Source organism: Chionomys nivalis, chromosome 15, assembly GCF_950005125.1.
Source record: "Chionomys nivalis chromosome 15, mChiNiv1.1, whole genome shotgun sequence".
NCBI classification, from domain to species: domain Eukaryota; kingdom Metazoa; phylum Chordata; class Mammalia; order Rodentia; family Cricetidae; genus Chionomys; species Chionomys nivalis.
Genome location: NC_080100.1, coordinates 25,273,893 through 25,286,364, shown reverse-complemented (window position 1 = coordinate 25,286,364; position 12,472 = coordinate 25,273,893). Strand labels below are relative to the sequence as shown.

Sequence of the window (12,472 nt, the reverse complement as noted above, 5' to 3'; positions counted from 1 at the left end):
TGCAGGTGTTTACCACTACATTCACTTATGTATACATAAAATTTTTCAATAATTGAATTTATTAGCTATATCTTATCTTCCTTGTTTTTAAATTTATTGCATGTTTCAGATGCTAGATTGCAGAGTTTGTATACTGTTTTCTCCTTTCCCTCTTTTTTTTTTTTTAACCATAGTAAGAATTAAGGAAATGAATGAGTTTCTTTAAAGAAGATTGAAATTGAAGAGTGATATTGGAGCGTGTCTTAGTCAGTGTTTCTATTGCTGTGAAGAGACACCATGACCATGACAATTCTTATAAAAGAAAACATTTAATTGGGGTGGCTCACAGTTTTAGAGGTTTGTGGTACATTGCAGCATGCAGACAGACATGGTGCTGGAGAAGCATCTGAGAATTCTGCATCTTAATTCACATGGAAACAAAAAGTAAACTGCCACTAGGTGTAACTTGAGCATAGGACACCTCAAAGCCCACTCCCACAGTGACACACTTTCTCTAGCAAGGCCACACCTACTCCAACAAAGTCACACCTCCTTATAGTGCCACTCCTTGTGGGGTCATTTCCTTTCAAATTGCCACAAGGATAGGCTTTGAAACTTTTGTTTTAAGTAAAATATTAGGTCAGGACTGTGATTTGGCTTTTTATGTTTAAATTTTTAAAATAATTTGTACTGTTTGTTTGTTCATAAATATTTCCTAATGATATGAGTACTCACGACAAGAAACAAAAATTTCTTTCTATAGTACTTAAAACAGTTGGAGTTTGAGATTTTATTTTCAACATGTATTAAAAACTGATATAAATATGCTAAAAGTAATAAGCCTAACATCTTTTTTTAAAAAAAAACAAAAAAAAACAAAAAACCTGTATCTTCCAAAAATGAAAATTAGAAGAGTTCTATTGTTTCATGTTGTTCTAAATCTCTTCATTTTGGGCCTTGATAAAGACAGGTGGTTGTTGTATTTGCTTTCACATCACATACAGAGGAGCCACTGGAACGTTTGCTTGTATGCTTAGTGAATAAAAGCAGATCAGAGAATAAGTGCAATAAAAATCAATGTGTCTTTCTGTTACTAACAGAATAATTGCATGTTCGCAGAACTTAAAATATTCTCTGGATCCTTCACAATTGTTGCCCTATAAGTTGCTTTCAGAAAAAAAGTAATAAATTCAAACAATTGAATCCCATTTCTTTGGATTATTTAGTAAAGATTTCTCTCTCTCTCTCTCCCTCTCTCTCTCTCTCTCTCTCTCTCTCTCTCTGTCTGTCTGTCTGTCTGTCTGTCTCTCTGTCTCTCTCTGTCTCTCTCTGTGTGTGTGTATGCATGTGTGCACACATGCAATGTGTGTGTAGATGATGGGGGAAGTTAAGAAAGGGTTTCACTCTTACTTTTTTTTTTTTTTTTTTTTTTTTTGGATTTCCGAGACAGGGTTTCTCCGTAGCTTTTTGGTTCCTGTCCTGGAACTAGCTCTTGTAGACCAGGCTGGCCTCGAATTCACAGAGATCCGCCTGCCTCTGCCCCCAAGTGCTGGGATTAAAGGCGTGCGCCACCACCGCCCCGCCCTCACTGTGAACATTTTTGGTTGTGAGCCTGGACCTTAATGGCTGAGCCATCTCTCCAGCTCAGGTTTCACAGGTTTCACTCTTTAAGCTAGGCTGTGCTTAAATTCCTGGAGATCCTCTAGCTAGCTCCTAAGTGCTAGAATTGTAGTTGTGAATGATCATGGCTATCATGTACATGTTAAAATTTAATATGTAATACAGTTCCATAAAATCAAACTCTTAAAAATAATTTAATGACAATATAACACAGACATGGTTGAATTTCATTGTCTCTTGAGAAGCAGGATTGTTAGTGTCTGGTATTACTTAAAAATGCAATAGCTAGAAAATTTCTAGTACTTGGTTGGTAGTAACTATAGGTTAAGTGAAGGAGCTGCAGTGTTTGGTTTCTCCCTCGTTTAGTTAAAAGTGCTAAGGATAAAGCACATTTGATGAATAAAAACTGTCCTTTATGAGCCACAGAAACCATTCCTTTATCAGCACTTTTAACATCAGAAGTACATGTTTCCTTTCCCAACAATACCCCGCCACTGAAATCATACCAGTTCAGGTGCAGCAAGAGGCCAGAGGCCTGTTTCTGTTTTTTTTTTCCTTTGGTTGTATTCAATCTTATCAAGATCTCTCCTTGAATCCAGAGCTTCTATTTTATTTATTTATTTATTTTGACTAGACTGCCATGGCAATAAACTCCAGAGAGCTGTCTTTTCCTTGGAGTTAGTGATGGGTGCTGTTGTACTCATATAGCATGGTTGTTGGAGATCCAGACTCAGGGTCTCATGCTTGCACAGTAGGCTTTTACTGACTGAGCTCTCTCTTCAGTTCCCCTGAGGTTAATTTTTTAAAATTTATTGTGTTGATTGTGTGTGTGTACGTACACTCTGGCACACAGGTGACTGTCAGAGGGCAACTTGCAAGAGTGAGTTTTCTTCATCCACTGTGTGGGTCGCAGCATATAAACTAAGGTATTCAGGCTTAGCTCCAGCCACCTTTACCCACTAATTCACATCACTGCTTCCTTGATTCCTTTTTCTGAAACATTTATTTTTACTTTGTTGGTTCTTAAGATAATTACTCAGACTTTTTATGTGCCTTCACACATGTTTGAAAACCTAGCTTCTTTAGCTTTAGAGTAGCTTAACCCATGACTAATTATGGAGTACGTCAGCTACTTTTCTTCTCGTTTACATACCTCATTTATTTGAGGGACTCTATTCGACCTTTTTCTTCAGTGTCTCTGATCTTTTCTTTTTTTGCTCTTTTCATCTGATATTTCTTTCTGGTTTTGTTGTACATGTTTTCTGCATAGTTTTGCCACTGGTCAACTGTTCCTGCTCTCCTTTTCATTTAAATCCTACTAGGGCTGGCAAGATGATGGCTCAATCAATAAAATACTTGCTGCATAAGCATTAGGACCAGAGTTCATATCTCCAGTAAAAATGTGAATATAGTAGCTCACTGTCATAATCCCAGTGCTGCAGAAAGGGTAAGACAGACCCCTGGAGTTCTTGCCCAGCCAGTTTAACTGAGTCACTGGGCTCCAGGTTCAGTGAGAGACCCTGTCTCAAATCATAAGATGAACAGTAACTGAGGAAAACATGCAACATTGACCTCTGGTTTCCACGTAGTGGGACCTGTACACATATACATACCCCTTCACATGTACACATACATAATACTATATATTCTGCTTCTTGCCATGCTAGCTTATCTTTGCTATATTCATATGGAATGTCTTTATTCATAAAATAAGAATACTATCGGGGATTAATGCTATTAATATTAATAGGAATTTATACTGTCATTTTCTGTTCTTTGTACCTGTAAGAATTTCATTTGGTGGAATTAGATGCCCTCATTATACTATACCACTAGATAGTGGGAAAGCCAGTGTCCAGATTTCCAAAACTACATTGACTAATAGGTGTTAAGTACAACCTGCCTACTTTGGTCCTGCCAACCATTTCTATCTAAGCTGTTATCTTATGACACCATACATGTAGTATGCAAAACACCACCATTACCACAATTACTGCTTGCTTCTCATTTCCTCCACTTTCGACCCTCAGTTCACCTTCCAGTCACAACACAAATTTTACCTTTTTTTTCTAAGATCACTGTGTGTATCTGCTTTGTTCAGTTGTGTGGATTTATTGTCTAGGCTTGCTTTTTGCTTTATGTGTCTGTTTGTGCCAGAAAAGATGGCTATAAATAGTGGCCACAAAGTATCAGACATTGTAGGACTTTTCCTTTATTGAGGTTAGATATATAAGTGAGGAAAGCATCCTTCGATCTCATTGACTCTGAGAATTTCTTCGCTTGCATCTCCCTGAAAAATATAAACCGTAATTTCATTTATAAAATTTAATTTTATATATTTGGTCCTTAATCTATTTAATAGATAAAGAATATTTTTAGTAGCCATATAAGATTTGTAGGTAGACTTTCTTTCTGTATTTGAAATTGTTGGCACAGTTTCATTGTTTACATCTTCATTTTCCATGTAAGCAATCTCACTCAAAAAGAGGATTGATTTGGCAAAGAAAATATACTTTATTACTTAGTAGTCTGTTTAATTTGGAAAACTAAATTATCTTAGCTCTTTTAGAAATATATCACATGAAATTTATTTCTAGATAATTCTTTAAATGTTTTTAATTTTTAAAATTATGTATATATATATATATATATGTATATATGTATAGAGGGCAGATGCTATGTGCACATGGTTGCAGGTACAGAAGCCAGAGGTGATAGATTCCCCAGAGTTAGAGTTACAGGTGCTTGTTAACCTTCCACAGTAGGTCTTGGGGAATGAGTTTGGGTCCTCCAGAAGAGTAGCTGTACTGGTAACTCCTGATCCATCTTCCAGTTCTTTCCTAGAAGTTCCTTATGAACACAAGAGCTATGTATAACATGCCAGCAAAAATTAAAATATAAGATATGAGGTTTTTCTCCCTGGGAAGATAATTTTCTTCTACCTCACTACCTTTATCCTCCTTTATTTGGTTAGTGGGAAGAATTGATTAAGAACAACTGGGACACCTTACTTAGAGTCTAGTGATTGGGAATGTTTATCTTATGATTGTGAAATTGAGTTCTTTAATTTCAGTTGAACCGTGTAGTATTACTTATTGCTGCTTACATGACATAAGCTACCTGTGTTACAGCCAGACTGACCAGTACAGATGGTTTCCTTGGTCCTCATAACCTTATCTGAGTGTCTTTCTCTAGTCATCTTGTATCCTGTGTCAGAACACAAATGTTAATTCTTCTAACAGGTTTCTAACTCCAGTAACTTCAGGGAAAGTTACTTTTCTCCCTGTCAAAACAAAACTTCTCTTCTTTTCCTGCCCAAGGGTGTTAACTTCAAAATAGTTGATTTACCACATAGTTTGCTGTATTAAACAAGTAGTTTAATTTACTGTATTAAACAGTAGTTTGCTACCTGCTTTATTTTCTTCCTGCTTTTTAAACCAAACATAAACGGTCTTGACATATTTCCAAAACTGCAGTTAATGTTATTGACTGTTCATCCTTTGATTTAGGTTTACCCCAAGTTTTATTGCAAGGTATATATACATATGATCTACCTCAGAATTTTTCACACATCAAGAAAAGATTCTGAATTAGTCAGGCTACCTTTTGGCATAGCAACAGGTAGTGACAGCTAAAGAGTTGTGACTGGATGAAGTTCAAATCAGTCTGATCAGGCAGGAGGAGTGGAGGTAAGTGTCAGGGACATGGTGATGATGGAGCAGCACAGGTGTGTGTCCACTGAGCGACATTGTGGACACCGAGGGGCTGTGTGAGATGCCACTCCTATTCTGGAGAGACCTAGAATCTTAGAAATAATCTTGTTTAGTAATTAATTTAATTCTAAATTATTAGGAAAGAATCAGGACCAGTTCCATAGTACCTACTGTTAACTGTTAGTTATAATAATAGCAATCTTTATAGTTAAAACAATCCTTTGGGGTGTCTATACAAAGCTAAATGTTAAAATTGGTGCCTTGATCTTACGACAATTTTGTGTCTGAACTATCTCCATCTGAATAAAATAAAATTTTCAAAGTAAATGACTTACCTTCTGATTCTTCTCTGTTACAGATGATTACTGTGAATGCTTCCTTGTTTCCTAGTTCTGTGGCCAACTCACTAATTGCAGTTGGAAATGATGGCCTTCAAGAAAGAGACAGAATGGTCCGGGCATGCATTGCCATTATCTGTGAACTAGGTCAGAATTTTCTTGAAGTAATGAAATGTTTTATAAAGTATATATATTATTACCTAATGTCCTTAGAAGAAAAGTGCTACAAAAATAAGAAAATGTTTACTTCTTATAAAAAGTAGACAATGTGTTATTTGACAATTCAAAATTCATATTATTGTATAAATTTTCAAATTTATATATTATAAAATTTGATTGTCTTCAATCCAGTAGTAATGAAATCTACTCGTGTAACCTTCTGACATTGATAATACTATGTTTTGATATGGTTTAAAGTAATAGTTTACAGTGCAAAAAATTAATCCGAATAAAACCCTTTGTATTACAAATCAGAGATTAGAGCGAAAAAAGGGAGAGTAGAAACATGAATGTATATTTATCTGGACTTGAGAGGAAAGTCAGTTGTGAATTATCATACATGGGTGGTAGCAATAGAGTTTATGTTAAGGAACCAAAAACAAAAAAAGATTGTTGGCAGATCAAACAAGCAAAATAACAGGTATAAAGTAAAATAGTAAACACAAATCATCCCTAAATACCTCCTTTAAAAACTTTAAAAGTTCAATTTCATTTGTTAGCAGTGGAATATAATTTTAAGTATCAAGAAAATAATGATTTTTTTTTCTATTGCTAAAAGTACAAATTGTGGAGGTCATATTTCTGCTTGGGATAATAAATAAATTAATAAAGTTTAAGTTACAAAAGAAGAGCCACTCTACCACTGAAGACTCAAAGCTAGAGGTCGACATACATTATCTTTCTTAGTTACTTTGTACCTTATTTTTTGAAACAACACAATTAGTAAACATTGTTTAAAATGCTTAACCATATTTTCGATAGAGTAATGAATGAAGTTTAAATATTGGAAAGCTGCTAGTTGTCACTATAAATATATATCAGAAAACTGAATCAAGTGAAGAAGTGATCTATGTGATTACTATTGTGGAATTGTGAAAATTTAAATTTGATATATTTTAGAAATAATCACCGTAGAATAAACAAAAGAAATATATACGAAATATGGTGATTTGTGTGGAGAAGATGCTTTTGAGTGTGTCAAATTGAGGTTTAAGAAGGTACAGCTAACCTGTAATGAAGATAGATAATGAAGACAGCAATGACATGGGAGGAAGGAAGTACATTGGACCTTCTAACGTAGTTGAGTTCTACATCAAGCAGATTTGGGCGTGGGTGTAACTGTTCAGATATTACTGATCCGTACCATTCAAATCTGCACTGTGGTCCTGTGTGATTTTACCTTATTTTAGAAAACAGGAGAAAACCTAACTCTAAAGTCCAGAACAGATACGACAGAAGAAGCTCTAGAAACATTGTGAAAAAAAAATTGAGGAGAAAGGAAACTTTCTTTTCATATTATTTTTTTTTTTGTTTTTTGTTTTTTAAAGATTTATTTATTTATTATGTATACAGTGTTCTGTCTGCATGTATGCCTACAGGCCAGAAGAGGGCACCAGATCTCATTACAGGTGGTTGTGAGCCATCATGTGGTTGCTGGGAATTGAACTCAGGACCTCTGGAAGAGCAGTCAGTGCTCTTAACCTCTGAGCCATCTCTCCAGCCCCCTCATATTATTTTTAAAACTATTAACATCACTCATTTTTTAAAAGAAAAGACCTTTAAAAAAAGTTACTGATCATATTTTGAAAAACACGTTGGCATATCATTAAGAATAAAAACCCTACTGGACATGACAGCATATCCCCGTCATCTCAGCCTTGGGAGCCAGAGCTAGTAAGACACCAAATTCAAAACCAGCTTGCAAATATAGCAGCATTGTCTCTAAAAAAGAATTGGTATAATTGGAGAAACATGCAGGGATAATTAGTAAAATATTTGTGGGGAAAATTGAGTTTATTATCTCAGTGAATTTCAGCTTCATGACAGATTGAAACAGATGAAACATAAGTCATTAAGGTCGTACACGTCTGACCCACATGGTATAGACACTCAGGACAGACAGAATAGTGCATGTGAGACTGTCTGAGCTCTTTACTGACTTTTAGGCACTGTTTCCAAAACAAGATCCACAACAAAAAGCAGAAATTACATGTGGGGAACAGTCATGGTCTTCAAAGTAAGAGAGACGTTTTTTATCTTAAAATTACAAAGGGGTCTGTGTGGATGATGTATGTTTGCATGTATGTGTGTTTTTTTTTGATAAAAGTAAATGATATACACTATTTGAAGCAAATTCTACAAAATATTTGAAAAAAATCACTAAAGGGCTAGTGTCTCCACAGTAAAATGTACTCTGAAATTGAAGAAAAATATTAAGTAAAGTAAGTCTGAAGAATATGACAAAATTGTTCAAAGACATTTTAAAAATCAGGCTTGGGAAAAAGATAGTAAATGACTCTTAAGTGAAATCTTTACTAAGAAAGTTTCCAAATCCAAAAGGAAACTTAAGATTTAAGTAAAAGTGTAGGTTTTAAATACTTAATACTATGAATATAATTAGTTTTTCTTTCATTTTAGCACTTCAGAACCCAGAGGTGGTGGCCCTTCGAGGCGGACTAAACACCATCCTGAAAAATGTGATTGATTGCCAATTAAGTCGAATAAATGAGGCCCTCATTACTACAATTTTGCACCTTCTTAATCATCCAAAGACCCGACAGTATGTGCGAGCTGATGTAGAATTAGAGGTAGGCACTTTTAGTGTTTCTAATTTAAAATACAATTCTTAAAAATAATTAATGTGTGTCAGGGTTTTACCTTGGTGAATGTCTGTGCACCATATGTGTACAGAGCCCACAGAGGCTAGAAGAGGGTGTCAGAACCCCAAGAAATGGAGTTTCAGATGCTTGTAAGGTACCATGTGGGTGCTGGGAATCGAACTTGTGTCCTTTGTAAGAGCAGCCAATGGTCTTAACCCCTGAGCCATCTCTCTAGCCCTAAAATATAAGTTTAAATGCATAACCTTACTTTGAATTTTGAGATTATATACTCAAGTGCTACATTAATTATCTAACCTGTGTTAGTTTGGTTTATTCTCATTTTGTATAGTTATTTGATTAGTAATAAATTAAAAATGTTATTAGTATTTCAGCAACATGTAAAATAGTTCATTTTGTCTTAGCCCTAAGAAGTTTCCTGAGCAAACTAAAGGATGAGTAAAGATTATACTAAGACACCTTCCTAATAAGAAATTCACTGTGTTAATATTGTCTATTTTCTGCTAATTATGTTCTGTTTATTCATTAAACAATACAAAAAATTTTTAATATAAGAACCGCTTTGGGGACTGAAGAGATGGTTCAGAGGGAAAACTCTTAACATGTAATTTGACAGCCTGAGTTTGGTCTTGGGACCACGTAAAAGCTGGACATGATTCAATTTTGTGATCCCAGAACTGCCTGGAAGCTCCTGTAGGAAACTCAGGGGCAAAAAATCAGCAAGAAGAATTCTGCCTCAGAAATAAGGTGGAAGAGAGAACAGACTCCCAAAAGGTGTCCTCCAACCTCCATGTGCACACCATGGCATATGTGTACCTATGCTCACATCATAAGCGTGTGTGCACACACTTATACACATCCTAAATTAATAATACAAAAGGGGAAAAAAACCACTTTGACACTATCCGTAATGAATGTATCTTTAAAAATATGAATGTACCTTTAAAAAATATGTCATATGTAAAACATTTACTAATTCAGGTGGAATTTTTATATCTAAATTACTGAGGTTACTATATACTTCTTATGATAAGGTGTTATTAACTGAGGATGGCAGCACCTGACTATAATCCTAGCATTCATGAGGCAGAGTAGGAGAAATGGGAGTTGGAGGCCAAACAGGGCTCCTAGTGAGACGATACTGGACAGAGCAGCTATCACAAGTTAGATCTTAAGAATTGGTTTTGAATGTAGTACATTATTGTTTGTTGAAGATAGCATCTAAAATAAATTTAACTCAAGAATTTAAATGAGATTTAGAATGCTTACCATTTTCTAGTTATCCTTACCATTTTAGGGTAGGAGCCTTAAAATGTTGTGGTTCTGATTTTATTAGGATGTTTCCTCTCCCCTCCCCCACCTCTTTCATGTGATCTGGTCTCTCTTTCATGAGATGGTCTCCAGATCGTAGACTCCCACCTCAGCTTGCCATGTAGGTGGACTATAGTCAGCACCAGCATTCTTGCCATTGGGACTATTTTTAGAACGTTACAGATGATGAAACTTCATCAGACTATCATTACTAACAAATGTAATAAACATAATAGTCTCTTAGTGATTTTTAAATGTATTATTCATTGGAGTCCTATGCCAGTGGGTATTATTGATCTTTCATAGAATACTTAGCTTTAATTTTTATCAAGTTGAATAATTACTATTAAAAATTGAAGATGTTTTTATTTAAAGAGAGGAGATGACTCAAGATATTAGCTTAGGCTTTTTAAGTTCTATACATTATAAAGCAAACTAGCAAACCTTTATGTAAATGAAAATAACCTGCAAAGACTATGATATATTTTTAAATAAATTCTTATATTTTGTGCTTGCAGCCATAAACATTTTTTTTCCCTTAATAAGATGTCACCCCAGTGACACAAGGCCTGAGAGGGTTGACTTTAGGCTGTACAGGTTCTGTTAGGTGATGGGAATATAGTTCCCTCAAGAACATACTGTATTGGGTGTGAATTTATCATATGATCTTGCTAACTTTGTGGCTTTAGGCAAATTATTTAGTTTTTCTTGACTTAAATTTTTCCTTTTTTCTTTTTTTTAATTAAACTATCTTTTTTCATTATACATACAAATCCAAGTTCCCACTCCTTCGCCTCCTCCCTTTCCTCCACTTACCCTCCCATCCACTCCTCAGAAAGGGTAAGGCACATTGCTTTGGGGAAGGTCCAAGGCCCACCCTATTATACCTAGGCTGAGCAAGGTATCCATCCAAAGAGAATAGGTTCCCAAAAAGCCAGTACAAACAGTAGGGATAAATCCTGGTGCCACTGCCAGTGGTCCCTCAGTCTGCCCCAGCCATACAACTGTCAACCACATTCAGAGGGACTAGTTTGGTCCTATGCTTATTCCTTCCCAGTCTGGCTAGAGTTGGTGAGCTCCCATTAGCTCAGGTAGACTGTTTCAGTGCATGTCTCTACCATGGTCTGGACCTCTTTGCTCATATTCTCACTCCCACTCTTCAGCTGGACTTTGGGAGCTCACTCCAGTGCTCCACTAGGTCTCTGCCTCTGTTTCCATCAGTTGCTGGATGAAGGTTCTGTGGTGATATTTAAGATATTCATCAGTTTGACTACAGGGCAAGGCCAGTTCGGGGCCCCTCTCCTCTATTGCTTAGGGTCTTAGCTGGGGTCATCCTTGTGGATTCCTGGAAATTTGTCTAGAGCCAGGTAGGTTTCTTTGCTAACCCAATAATGGCTCCCTCAATCAAGATGTCTTTCCTTGCTCTCATCTCTGTCCTTACTCTATCTCGACTATCCTGTTCCCTCAAGTTCTCCTCGCCCCTCTCCTTTCCCCCTTCCATCCAACCTTCTCCCCCCACCTCCATGTTCCCAATTTTGTCAGGTGATCTTGTCTATTTCAACTTTCCAGGTGGTTTTATATATATTTTTCTTAGGGTTCACCTTGTTACTTAGCTTCTCTAGATTCATGAACTATAGGCTCAATATCTTTTGTTTATAGCTAGTATCCACTTATGAGTGAGTACATAGCGCATCTTTTTGGGTCTGGGTTATATCACTCAGGATGGTGTTTTCTAGTTCCACCCATTTGCATGTACAATTCAAGATGTCATTGCTTTTTATTGCTGAGAGTACTCTAACATGTAAGTATGCCACATTTTTTTTATCCTTCTTTAGCTGAGGGGCATCTGGGTTGTTTCCAGGTTCTGGCTATTACAAATAATGCTGCTATGAACGTAGTTGAACAATCCTGTCAGAATGGCTAAGATCAAGAGCACTAATGATAGCTTATGCTGGAGAGGATGTAGAGTAAGGGGAACACTCATCCATTGCTGGTGAGAATGCAAACTTGTACAACCTTTGGCTATCAGCATGACTGTTTCTCAGAAAATTGGGAATCAACCTACCTCAGGATCGAGCAATTCTCCTCTTGGGCATATACCCAAAAGATGCTCAGTCATACTACAAAGACATCTACTTATATTTTTCATAGGTAGAATGAAGGCCATGGTTTTCAGAGTTAAAAAATATTTTGTAATTTCAGTGTTCTAAAATAACAAATCAATAACTGTAGTACTTTTCACCCATCCACGTTTACATTTAGCTATATGCATTTCCTCTTTTTTCTGTTCTACATAAGTGTGTTGCATAGTTCTTCCTGTGTAGTATGGCCAGCTTTCTTGGCTGGCTGTCACTGTCCTCTGTCTTCATCACTGTGTCTTTATCATGGAGTCAGTTAGGAGAATGTAATCTTTTTATTCATCATATCATTTTGTTTTCATTTTAAATCAATGCCTTTTCTTATCTATAAAGAACTACCGATAGTACCCTTATCTCTGCTACCAGACATCCTGTTAAAAATAGATGAGTGGCTCACTTAAAGTTTTTAGTTTACCCTGATATTCATTTGTAGTGAATTTATACAAGTTATCATGGAAGTGTTTACTTTTTCCTGGGCAGTTTCCTACTCAGGGTATATTTGAAGGGGAAATTCACATATGCTCTACTTGAGATCA

The 12,472-nt window shown here is 36.0% G+C and overlaps 1 protein-coding gene across 4 annotated transcripts in view; it reads left to right on the top strand.

Moving 5' to 3' along the window:
- The window catches only part of Rictor (RPTOR independent companion of MTOR complex 2), a 96,138-nt gene that overhangs the window by 41,433 nt on the left and 42,233 nt on the right, over positions 1 to 12,472 (top strand). For all 4 annotated transcript variants that reach the window (XM_057789425.1, XM_057789423.1, XM_057789424.1 and 1 more), the window contains exons 7-8: positions 5,671 to 5,797; positions 8,288 to 8,457. In XM_057789425.1, coding sequence (XP_057645408.1) covers positions 5,671 to 5,797; positions 8,288 to 8,457 — 297 coding nt within the window. The remainder of the gene's footprint in view (positions 1 to 5,670; positions 5,798 to 8,287; positions 8,458 to 12,472) is intronic.